Genomic DNA, 13,604 nt, shown 5'->3' with positions numbered 1-13,604 from the left:
TATATCACTGTTACGTGAATAGGGCATCACTTTCTGCCTTTATGGGAGACTTTTTTTTCCTGTTTTTACCTTTATAGTGATATTGTTAAGGGATTAATGAATGAGTGAGCTAGTAGGACTTCTTTATCCTAAAATATTATGAGTATAAGATGTTTCCAAATAACTATAGTAGTTGGGATAATCTGATGCACATCTTAGAAATACAAGTGAAGCATCAACTTATTAGAGGGATCAGATAAATCTGGTTTGGTGTAATTGGTCTTTTTGAAGGAAGTAGCAAATGATAAGGGCCTCTGGGAATCAATAGAAAAGACACGCATGATATAGGGAAAGCATTCATGGTGAATAGAAAATGCTAACAAGGTTCAGAAGCTGTATTAGTACATTAGAAAGTAGTTTAACTTGTTTCACTTAATAATAGTCTTTAGTAATATAAGGTTCATGTGAAATGGTATTCACTGGACTCATTATGTTCAATAGCCAAGATTTTTCAAGTATTTCATCTTCTCTATCATGACATCCTTGGAGAAATGTTTGCCCCTTCATGTACGCTATTTTATTTTCTAAATATAACAATTTAGAAATGCTTACTAACATGTATTTTTGGACACAATATTGTCAACTTTATCATAAAGTAGTTTTCAAGTAAACAGTGTTTATAACCTTAAGAAACACTTAAGGTGTCACTAGATGCCAGGATAAAATTCTAATTTACTAACTTTAAGCAAACAATTTTAAATGCCATTATAGAAGATGCCTTATGAAAACACATGCTAAAAATTGAACAGCTATGTCCTCATATTCAAAAGGAAGACACTCTTCACAGGTGAAATCTTTCTAAAGGATGAATTATGTTCATTGTTTTATTACAAATTTCAGAGAAAAAGAATAAATAAATTGTTCCAATATGTGCATATATTCTTGCCATGAATGTGGTTTGGTTTAACAAAATAATATTTTGAATTTGGTAGAAATGATCAATTTCAATAACTATTTCAATTTACTTGAATACATTGTGTATTGCTCAGCATTCTCTGTTCTCTGTGTGTTAAGTCACATTCCTTAATTGGATGTGTCTACTCCATCCTTAATGGTCTTAAAGTCTAAAGACCTTTATTAATATGATTAAACCAGTTTTCCTATGGTGGTTATTATCCTGACATCTCTATTTTCTTCATTTGACTTTCAGTCTTCCTCTAATTTTCAGTTTTAAGTGTGCTTTTATTGACTAGCACGTAAGTATTTGTTGAAATTATTTTTAAATTCAATATGCACTAGTTATCTTTTTAGTCTGGTTGCATTTAATATTATATGACTGTATCTGGATTTCTTTTTTATTTAAATTTGGACTTCTTCCTACCATATTCTTATATATATTTTCCCCCTTTATGTGTTTCTTTTATCTTTTTTCCTTTTCTATTTGGTTAAGTTGGATGCATTTATCATATTGCAATTATCCCCTCTACTGGTTCAAAACAGGGTCAGAAAACCACAGTTTAAGGGCAAATGCAACCTGCCACTTGTTTCTGTGAATAAAGTGCTACAGTAATGCAGCTGTACTCAATCAGTTAGATATTTTCTATGACTGTTTTCAAAATAAGCAGAGTTAGAGTAATTGCAACAGAGAAAAAGAAGACTAAAATATTTATTATCAGGCCCTTTACAGAAAAAGTTTGTTGATCCTGATTTAGAAGATACAGATTGTCTTCTTGATCTTTTTCATACACTGAGCATAGAACCCAGAGTTTCATGCATGCTAGGCAAGTGCTCTATCACTTAGCTATATCTCCTGATCTCCCATTTTTGTATTTGAGACTTTATCATGAATTCTAAGAATAAATGATGTTTAATTATTATCATCAGGTAAAATGTATAACCTGTTATCCATCATCTACCTTCCAGCATGCATTCTAAAATTGTTCTAAATTAACTCTATTTTAATTTTATTTCAGCACTATTTTAACACTGCTCTGCTTTTCTACCCACAATTGTTAGACACTGTTATTCAATCTACCCCCATGTTTACCATTTTCTTAATTATTATTTTTGCATATATTTCATTTTGGAGTTGAATTTCTTCTTTCTTTAGGTATATCCTTTAGCAGTAGCTTTACTGTTTATGGTAAAATTTCAGTTTTATGTGCTTGAATATATTTTCATTTTCCCCTAGTTTTTCATTAGTCAGTTGAAGAGAATTATTAAATGTAGACTAACTTCCTATCTGAGATGAACTTTGATTGAGAGGTCAACTGTTAGTCTAAAATTCATCCCCAATTTTCTAGAATATTCATTAGATGAATGAATATTCCTTTGATGCACATGTACTTTAATATTTTATATTACTTTAATACTTACTCTTTTTATACCTGTCTTAATTCTTCCTTCTGGATGATTTTTTCATATCTATTTTCCAGCTCCACTATTTATCTTGTCAATAACATCTAAAACACAATTTATCATATCCAACAGAGTTTAAAGTTTTTCCCTTTTAAACATTTTGATTTATTTAAAATATTTTACAATTATTTGTTTTTACTTTTTTAAATAAAATACAAAACTATGATTACTTATCTCCTAAATTCAGTAATTCAATAATCAGGGTGTTTATGAGTTTGGTTCTGCCCTTTGTTCTTTTGACTTTTATGATGGCCTCTTTGTGCATTGCTTGGGTTGCAAGCTTATATTTCTTGGCATATTTTCAGCAGGAGTTCCTTGAGGCCTGGGTTAAAGGTACAGGTCCCCAGAGAGGATTTGCATTTACTTCATCCAAATTCTTTTTCAGTTTTGCCAATCAGATCAGGGACTTTTAAAAATCATGGCTATGTCATCAGCACACACATAAGTATATGAGTCTGTATAGACATCTCACATAGTGTGATTTCTGGTCACAAATCCCTGTGAATATCCCAGAGTGATATTCTTCTCCCACAACCCAGAGCCAAGACAGATTTCCTTGTTGTCTAGACCTTCCTGATTCCAGATTCATGTGGATGTCTCTGATTTGATTCCCTGACCTTCATGTCTATACCTAAGGCTTTGCTTCTGTTCTTAAGGCATGATCATTGAAACCACAGTTCCAGACCCCAAGGCCATGTTTCTCAGCAGTCTGTGAAATCAGCATTCACTCACTTGGCTGGATATGTACTCTGGTTTCTCTGAATTTATTCCCTGTCTTAACAATTTCTTTCAATTTTATCACAATCTTAGAACAATTTTTTTAAGTATCAATATACTGAAAAAATGCACATTCGTGTATCTCATTGGAAAATGTAGTGATTACTGTATAGTCTAAGCTAGCTTACTGACTTTGTAGCACAAGTTTAAGAATTGTTCTACTCTGGGGTTTTTCTGTAGGCACTTGCAGGAAAATAAATACAGCCCAACATTTTAAGAAGGTTCTACTACATTTCCCAATTTAGTGGTATTCACAAATAACTGAAAAGAAAAACACTGTTCACACCCCACTGAACCATCAGGTTAGGTCCTGTTTCAAGACTGACTGAATCTTGAAGTTCTTGTGCACCATTAGCACTCTCCCCCAACTATTTCCCTCTCTCTGTCTCTCTCCCCACACACACACACACACACATATACATAAATATAATTTTTAGAATTTGAGGCTACTGCACATTAGCAATCTTCTCCCCACTGTGTATTTTGTGTATATACATTGACCTTTCAGTGTTGATTTTAGCCTAACTGCCCAAGTAAAGTTGAAACTCAGACGCAAAGGTTCAGGTATATGCTTTACATTTTCTGAAAATAACTTTGTGATTTTTAAAGGCTATATCTGATCTGATTTCTCCTGTCTTTGAAATCTGTTTTTGTAATGCCTTTAACAAATAGTATAATGGACTTTGGAAATTTTGCAGAACCCTCACTCTTTTTATATTGCTAACTTAAATATAGTTGCATTTTCTATCTAAATAAGAAAAAATCCTGGCATTGATTTTTACTTACTCTTCAATTTTCATCTTAACCAAACTTGATAAAACACAGATGTATACATATGTACTTAGTAATGTATATGCTTTATCAGCAAAGACATCTTCACGTCTAACTTTAAAAAGTTCCAGGCCAAAAGGTAAAAGAAAAAGGGAAAACAGCAAATCAGGTAATTCGAGATGGAATCTGAATGATAAATTGAGTACTTGACTGAATTGTTATGAGATGGTTGCTTATATTTAAGAATGAGGATTTCTTCTGTCCTGAGTGGAGTTACAGCATAAGCTAATTATTCATTGTAAATGTCTTGAGAGATGATATTTGCCAGACTATGAAGTAGCCAGTAGACGTTGGCTCATATTCGATCATGGTGATACAGGGATTAGGAAGGGATAGTTCTTGAGTTAAGAAAAAAGAATTTTGGATTTTCTGTTTTCTTTATTTCAGTATAGACTCCTGTTTTTTTGTTTGTTTGTTTGTTTTTTGTTTTGTTTTGTTTTGTTTTTTTTGTCTTAGTTTTAAAACACTTGAGTATTTCTTATTTATGGCCCTTTATTTCCAAAATAGATAAGGGCCATTTTACAAAAAAAACATGTAAAACAGAAAAATGAAAATATACACACAACTAAACAGCCAGTACACTAACTAGCTAAATAGATAGAATTTTATTTGTTAAAATAAGTTGTTATTCTGATTTCTGATAAAAGTATTATAAAGTAATACTAAGAATTTATTATGTAGTTGAGAATGTGAGTATATATACATATATATAATGCCAATTACCTCCCTTATATGAAAAAGTATGAGGCATCTTTCCATCTTAATTATTTTTTACTATTATTAATATTTCTTTGAATAAAGAAAATCTTTGGTTCATGAATTGGTGCTTTGCCCATTAATAGTGACTTAATTATTAAAAATAATTTTTTAAATTGTGGTGATCAGAAGCAACATAACAAATCACATAATTCAGAAATGTTTTATGTTTGATAAATATTTTTGTAATCTAAATTTATGATATACTTACATTTTGTCTTTCTCTTAAATAAAGAACCAAATCAAGCACAGCAGAAACTTGCATTACAAGTTTAATATATTTTAAAATATATTTAGACAGCATATTTAAAGTAAAATAATAGACTTCCATTTCTTATTCTCTCAATGGTACTATTAATTAAAAATATATTACTTAATGTACCCCCAATATAGTTAATACCATAATTCTATATGATAAACTGTACTTTAAAACAATATTGTAATATACCTGAATTACAAACAAACCCAGAATGATTCTGAAGTCATTGCTAATATAACTTTTGTTTGAAAGATTCAAAGGATGACTAATAAATGGTGTTTTAGGAATATTTTAGATGAACTGCAAATAAGCCTAACCATAGAGCCGCAATAAGTAGCAAAATATCCACCTCAAGGTCATTCTTCCAAACATCAGTGTTTGTTAAAGAAAGACCTTTAAAGGCATTTCAACAGAGAAAATAAATTAATTTCTAAGGGAAGAACATGCACACCACACACACACATACAACTTAACCTTCCCATTTGAAATTATTTGTGCTTGGAGGAAGGTTTACAAAATCTCTTTACAAAAAGGTTTTCACTGAGCTCATTCTCAAAGATATGAAAAATGGATTTCAGCTGTTCTTTCAAAATGGCAATTCTGTCAAAGCCATTCTGGGATTTTTGGTAATTTCCTTCAGTTTAGTTTCAGTGCTTTTACCCCAAATAAAATCCCTTGCATCACATCAATCAGCAAACTCAGTTATAAAAGAGAGCTAAAGAAAATGGTTCTGTCGGCATCCTTGGTCCCAGCACATTTTATGTGTGCAGTGACTCTTGTCTGTAGGGAAGGAAGTGGAGCACATGTAAATGTTTCTTTAGTTTGGACTAAGTTTTTAAATCTGAAAAAAAAAAATCTGCAGCAGTAGTGTTCTAGATAATAGGCAGACATGATTTATTTGAGGTAAGAAGGTTGTTCTACAATTTTTTAGTGTTAACTTGGAAAGTTATGGAAACAGGCTGAAGCCTGCCTCCACAGAATTCCTGAAGCTTTGAACTCCTTGCAAAATCTACAGTTCACAAGCCAAGAAGAAACATGCTCCTACAGTTACACAAATTTTGTTAAAGCAAATGGTTCTAACAATTATGTGCAATCTTTCAGCTTCTATGTTCTGCCTACCGTTTATTTATTCAAATCCAGTTCAACATTTAACTTTATCTAATGAAGCAGAAAGTATAAAAGAAAAATTATGTTTGTCCAAGCATTTTTTGTTTGGGTTGTTATTTTTTTAAGTTTTATTTCTAAATAAATATCCTATCATAGTTTTCATTGGCACAATATAATCAGATGTATTCAATTTCCTTCAACAATATTAAACAGTCAAAGGAGTTCTGTTTAATCTCAAAAATTATATAAAAATTGTATGGGAAAAAAATGTTAAAATAGAAAAAAATTGGAGTCAGCACACTGTATAACATAGTGACCTATAAAGCAGATTTAACTGATAAGACATCCACAAAGGAGAATATATACTTTTAAATAAATAAAAATGACTATATACATGGTATTATACATAAGAAGAGAGATGAAATGAGCCAGACTAATTTTAGGAAATTCCCCTTTTGTCTGCTTTTTATTGCAGCCATAAACCTTAATACAAATCTTTTTGTTATTGCCATAATTATTTAATATCAGTGGCAGCCACATGAGCGTACTACCATATTTCTGTATTTTTTCAAAATGACATTGGAGCTGTCATCAAAGTATAGAACAGAGATGGCATTTAATTTGGTTGGAGCACAACAAGGCTTTGGTACATGGTCAGGAAACATCAGATGAACCTAAGAAAGAAAAAACATGTCTTAAGAAATAGGGTAAACAGACATTTGTTCACAGTTTTAAAATAATATGCTAGTTTCATCACTCACAATTAGGTACACCCTTAATCTCACCACCTTTCTCCTACTGTGTTCCATGACTGGGGTGGGGTTGGGACAGGTAGTGAAGGATGTATTCTTAAGCATTAAAACCAAGAATCAATGCCCCAGTTCTAATTACTGGGGGGGGGGGGGGGGGAGAAGGAGGGAAATAGTCCATCAAATAAGGAAAATTATGGAATATTTAGTGGAAATTTTCTGGGGAAGGAACATGATAACTAACACTGAGTTGCTTTTAGTTGAAATGACAATTTCTATTCACATGATAAAAAATATGTAAGCTATAAGTACAAATCAATGAAAACACACAGTTGGGACACAGAAAGATGGATATATGGATTATTTTTTAAAGGATAATTAAACAATAAATCATAAATGTTATGTCAACTCTTAATTTTCCATGGTGAAGGAAGCATAAAATTAATAATGAAATGAAGTCCAGATATAATCCAATACTTGTTTTAAAGCAACAATTTCAACTCTTCTCCACAGAATTTACCAGATTCACTGAAGTTTAGTATCATTTTGTTTTTTCTCTCCTGCCCACTCCCTAGACAAGTGCCAAAAAGCAAGTGAAGCTAAACCAGAAACAAAAGGGACCAGATACTTTACAAATTGAATATCCATCCCCCTAGAAGCCTAAAAAGGTGGTCATACATGAAAAGTGAAATGCTTAAGTAAAGGGCTTGTGCTCATTTTGATCAGACTGGCAGTTTGCCTGGGAGTTGCAATAGTTGAGCAAGGAGCCAGAATGTGCTTCCCCTCTTTCCCACCCACCTCTGGCTCTTCCCCCAGAGGAGTTTATGGCAAGTCCCTTTGATGAGTCTTAAGGGATCTACAAAAAGCAAATGCAGCCTCTTAGAGTTTTGGCTGCACAATGTCCTGGCTGAAATGATATAGGAGCCCTGCATGTGGACAGAAACTGCAGAAAAAATGAGGTGTTCTGACATGAACTTGAAGTTTCCTAAGACCTCACAAAACTAAAAGTTGGACAGTTTCTACAAATTTCAGATGCAGCTTGTGTCCCTCATCAGTTTTATCTTCCATAACCCACACGTACATGATGGATAACCCCCTCGTTTCAATGGCCTTGGCAGCCCCACCAAGCAGTCACTCTGGAAAAAACAGATTGTTCTTGAATGATTTCTCAAGTATATTAGTCACAAACATGCTTTCTTTTAACAGCGAACATGCCTGTCTTCTTGTTTCATGTCCTTCGTAGAACAAATAAAGAGCATGCGTGACACCAGGAAAAAAAATCAAGCTTCCCATGTCTGCTCACGTTCTGCAGAGACTTATGTCCTACATCCCAGGGCAGCAACTCAGCGCAAGGTCTTCTTCCAAGTTCATGTCAGATTTTTTTTAAATGTTTGTTTTTCAACACTGCCTTTTAGACTACAGCCTTAAGACTGGGCAATATGTAATTATCTATTTATAAGAAAAAGATGAGAGAAAGGGGAATATTTGATAAAGGTTTTCTGCCAATAAGCAAGCATTGCTTGGTCTGAGGAAACCATTGATATACATAAAACACATAGCTAAGGAAGGAAAATTATGCAGTCATTGAACTGACAATAAAAAGGGGCAAAGAACTTTCTGAGAAATTAGGTTGTATTACTTTATAAGCAAATAGGAACTATTTCTTCTTCTGTGACTCTACAGAAAGATGGTGATTGTGACTGTTCCTTTAAAAGGCGAAGCAGCAGCATGCCTCTCTCTCTACTGCTTGAGGTTTAAGTATGTATGACACATTGTCTTTGCAGAGCCTACCTACTTCCCATCTACCCAAGAAATGCTGTGTTACATCAAAAAGAGTGTGAAATTACAGATAGCAAAGGTGAAGGCATAAATTCCCCTAGGAACTCACTCTATACCTTGCATTCTGCTCTGAGTAAATTGATTAAAAGAAATGCATTTGTAAATGACTACCTACCAAAAATACAATATGTTTTTATCTGTTTCTTTCTACCCCAAGGTTATTTCCAAATTTTTTGATAATGTCCATGATGTAGTTGCCATCAATGCTCATTTCTGTTGCCTAATTATGTTATAGAATTTTATGAAGTTAATGAAGATAGAAGTAAAATATTAAGTCATTCAAGTATTTGATCTGGTAGTATTATGTATATATGTATATATATCCTATTCAGGAGGAAACTGGGATACTCCTTATATCAGCTTTAAATTTTGAATTCATTGTGGGAAAAAAGTCAACATTCTAAAGTCAACTTCTCACAAATTCTAAGAGTACTATGACTATTTTTTGGTGGGGGTCATAAACCAGCCTCACCCCAAAGAAAATTTTTTTTGTCTAATTCCTCTCCTGTTGGCATCCACCAAGCAGCTCCACTTCTAACATTAATTCTTGAGTCTAAAGTAGCATGTGCCACCCTTTTCCTCCTAAATACATATAAATCTCATAATGTCCCAAACATTGAGTTGGAATTATATCACATAACCTACTATACCCTCTAGGAGCCTCCTACTTAGTCTTCCAAAATTGTCCCTCTGCCACATCAATATGTCACACATCATAAGATACATCTGATTCTTGAGAGGTTTAGTACATTCGTTAGAGATGGTACAGAGACTATCAAAACTCAACACTTCACTATCTTGTTCACCAAAATGAGCCTAAATTAATAGAGATTTAATTATCACTAATTTTCTGGGACGGTGGAAGAGAAAAGGGAAGATCATTTCCACTTTAAAGATTACAGAGAAAGAGGGTGCATGGGGCCAGGGAGGGAGGGAGAGATGGGGAAGGACAGAGAGAGAGAGCAAGAGAGAGAGAGAGAGAGAAGGAGGAGGAGGAGGAGGAGGAAGAGGAGGAGGAGGAGAGGAAGGGAAGGAAGGAATTAAGAAACGGAAATCCCTCTCCTACTTAATACCATACTGAAGAACTTTAATAATACTAAAGTATGTTACAGGACATCCTTCAATACTTAGAACAAAAGCCCTCAGATGAAATCCAGCACAGATATTAATCATGTTTTTGTAAAGATTACTAATGAATTGCTTGGTTAAACACAGCCCCTGGGAACCTGCCTAGTTAGTCATACTGCGTAGTGAAGAAATCAGTGCAGAGGATCACTTCACATGAGTATTACAATTTTCCCAACTGGATCCTTCCCTGTTCTGGAACCTCTAAGTCAATCTGAACTTTCTGACTATATCCACAGTTGTTACCTGAGCTATAAAAAGTAGCGAAGGATCTTAAGTAGAGATCATAATGCATTGATGATTATGAATGGATGACTTTTCTTTAAAACAGTATTGTACTTGTATTATAAACCATTTCAATTCTACAAAAACAGAGCATACCAGAGTCTGAACTATGGCATGGTTGGTGGCATTCATGTGGGCATTAAGTGGAAAAGAACACTCTCCATCACAATAAAATGCAGCATATCCTTCTGGTGCTATAATCCAGTCCTGAAATGCACAGAGACAAGAGAAAATAAAATCACCTACATGGAAATAAAGACTCAAATATGTTTCATCTGAATAGTTTTTATTTCTTGATCCAACAAGCATTCCAACAGTATAGCCTCTCCCACACTCCTTAATTTTAAATTGAAATTGACCAAAAAAGTATAAATGTTTGTGCAAGAATTTGTCCTAATTTCTCCCAAGAGGTTGCTATGTAAGATATTCATAGCATGCATTAATCCATGTATGTATTCATGAATACAACCATAATCATGAGATAGCATTCTAAATATTGTTTAAACAGGAAATGATGAACTCCAGAAAGTTCAAATGAACCAGAAAGGACAAGATGAATAAACTTAATTGAGATAATTCTCATTATTTCTTAATAACTCATTCCCTATTTTAGAAGTCTGACAACCTCCTAAAGCTTTAATATTTATTCCATGTGCTATTTTTCTTTACATTCTTGCATTGACTTTATGTACTTTTTGGCAGAAAGAAATCATTATAAATACCTGAAAACTATACTTAAAAAATTTTAGGAAACTAAAACATTGCAGAATTTTTTCCCCAAATTTTCCCTCCAGAGAAACAAAACTTGGTACTTGGTACTTGGTATAAATAAAAAATTATTGAGATATCCATGTTGAAAGTTTATCAAAATTTTGAAAATGTTTACATATTGATATTATCAATGAAATAGTTGTATGTTAAGAGTCTATTGTAATAGACTATTAAATAATAACAAAAGTTTTTAATGACAATTCTACTGCATTTTTAAGTTGTTCTCACATAGAGCCATTAAAATTATTTTAGTTAAATTCTCTTCCACAACTTAGTTATGAAACATATTTTTAAAATAATACAATTTTTTGTTTTGTTCTGTGGACTAAATCAAGGCTCTCGCTTCTGCTGGGCAAGTATTCTACCACTGAGTTAAATCCCTGACCCTTCTTATGCTTATATTGAGATTTGGTCTTACTAAGCTTCCCAGACTTTCCTTGAACTTGCGATCCTTCAGCCTCAACCATTTGAGTAGCTTGGATTATAGGTGTGTGCCACTATACCCTACTACTAATAATATGATCTTAAGGGAAAGAAACACCTTCTTTGTAAGTCTACCTATGACAGAGACAATTATAGTTCTATTTCCGAGACTGATAGTTTGGGATCCAAGGAGGACTAATCTGAACTAATATGTTACCTGTTTTAAATTCAGAGTTTGGGGTATTTAAACAACAGTACTCTTTTTTCGATTCCTAAATTATCACAGAGTTCATACTTCTTGTTCTGATAGATGTTTTTAACCATAAAATATTATGTTTCAAGGGTGAAAGCATAAAGGAGAAATGAAAATGATGTGGACAACACATATCCTGAAGAGTCATTCAAAATGATTGAAAATTATACTTGGAAAATTACTCTCAAAGATTGTAACTTTCTAAGGATTTATGAGTAAGCAGAAAATAACCATCTAAGTTGACTGAAAATCCTTACCTGCCATCCCAGATCCCGGAAACTCACATAGAGTTCATGCTTCTTGCAGGCTTGTTTTTGTTCACTTGTATTGTAATCTGAAGAGTTTTTAAAAAAATCACATATTAAACAAATGGCTGCATATCAGGTATACAGTGTTTCTTTTATGAGATCACTGCCAAGATTTTTAAAGAGGTTATATTTGAAGATGTAAATCATCATTTTGAATCCTAAAGCTAGAGCCAATTACCAACCACATGCATTTTTATCATGCCATGTGTTCTTTCTTCTTTTGTAAAACCTAAACAGTATTCTTTGCCTTATCTGTTACCACCTATATGACAAGGCACAACCTCATTACTGTTACTCATTGCATACTAACTGTTCAATATGTATTCATTCATTAATTTAGAAATACATAATAGTACTTGATATATTTTTCTACAGCAAATATTCTTACAATTTTTTTAACATCTTCCATGAGGCAGACACTGGGATCTTACTAGTTGATTTCATTTTAATATCATAAATTCAGGATACCTCCAAATTGAGCTTCTGATCATTCCTCAAAAACCTGTCCACTCTAGACTTCTCCATTCTTGACTAACTTCAATTGCCCCCGGGCATAAAAACCAAAGCAAATTAAAAGAAAACATCAGGAGTCTAAACAATTTTCTTTTTCACTCTCATATCCAATCTGTCCAGGAATTTTACACCCTATTTTCAAATAGATCCAAAATCTACCCACTGTCATCACCACCATCATAGGGCGTTCCAAGCCACCATTTCTAGCCTGGATTACATCAATATCCTCAGTGCTGGCCTCCCTGCTTCTGCCCTTGCTCTGCTACAATAAAGCAGCCAAGAGGTTTATTATGATACTTCCCTGTAGGAAGTTCCACTATGTTCCCGTCACAGGGAGAGTGAGATATCCTCACAGTGGTTGCAAGGCTTTATTTTCAAGTCTTTGCTTAAATGTCATCTCAAGGAGGCCTTCATTGACTACACGATTTAATGTTGTAACTCTAAACCAGATACTCTTGATTTTTTTCACCTTGTTCTGTTTTTCTTCCATTGCACTTATTGCATTGTGAAATGCTAGCTATGATGTTTATTCATTTATTATATGCATTGCTACTTTTCTGTTTTCTCTTGCTAGAATGTAAGTTCCACCAGGGCAAGAGTCTTATTTGGTTCTATGCAGTTCACTGATATATCCCAAGGGTCAGAAACAGTACCTGACACACAATAGGCATTCAATAAACATTTGAGGGAGTAGTAAAACAAATTTCTCAGTGTTCCACAAATGATTTTCATTACATATTTTGGGATGTAATCTGGAATACTCATAATATTTTATAATTGTTTCAAAGGAATAAGTATAAATGCAGAACTCCAATCTTGCATTTGGAATAAAGTAAAATACTAAGGAAACATAGAACTTTATGGAACATTTTTCTATGCTGTCTTCTCTGGAACATATTCATATTTTATACAAATAACATTTAAAAAACTAACCCACTTGGATTATTTCTAATATGAATTATGAAAGAGGAAAAACAAGAGAGAAAAATAATTTATTTCAAAGAAAGTTTGTGCTAAAGTGCTATCTGACATTTTAATTATTCAAACTTTAATAAAACCAGAGAGCAAATGGAGTCCATCATATAAGGCCCTGTTATCTGTCATTCATGGATCCTTCAAATAATTGTTTAATATCTATTAGTCTAGAGAAAACAAGAGAATGATTAAATTTTGAACTTGAGGATTTTTAATTGCTAGATTAATTATTCTGA

The 13,604-nt window shown here is 33.1% G+C and overlaps 1 protein-coding gene across 1 annotated transcript in view; it reads right to left on the bottom strand.

The window, feature by feature from the left end:
* Window positions 1–5,066: 5,066 nt before the first annotated feature.
* Window positions 5,067–13,604, bottom strand: part of Bmp5 (bone morphogenetic protein 5) — a 114,152-nt gene continuing 105,614 nt past the window's right edge. Inside the window, exons 5-7 of the mRNA XM_047558378.1 lie at window positions 11,830–11,906; window positions 10,222–10,332; window positions 5,067–6,801 (exon numbers count right to left, since the gene is read on the bottom strand). Of these exons, the coding sequence (XP_047414334.1) occupies window positions 6,652–6,801; window positions 10,222–10,332; window positions 11,830–11,906 (338 nt within the window). The 3' untranslated portion in view covers window positions 5,067–6,651. The remainder of the gene's footprint in view (window positions 6,802–10,221; window positions 10,333–11,829; window positions 11,907–13,604) is intronic.

This window comes from Sciurus carolinensis, chromosome 7 (genome assembly GCF_902686445.1).
Source record: "Sciurus carolinensis chromosome 7, mSciCar1.2, whole genome shotgun sequence".
NCBI classification, from domain to species: Eukaryota; Metazoa; Chordata; class Mammalia; order Rodentia; family Sciuridae; genus Sciurus; species Sciurus carolinensis.
Note: the sequence above shows the minus strand (reverse complement) of the source record. Positions and strands in the feature narration are given on the sequence as shown.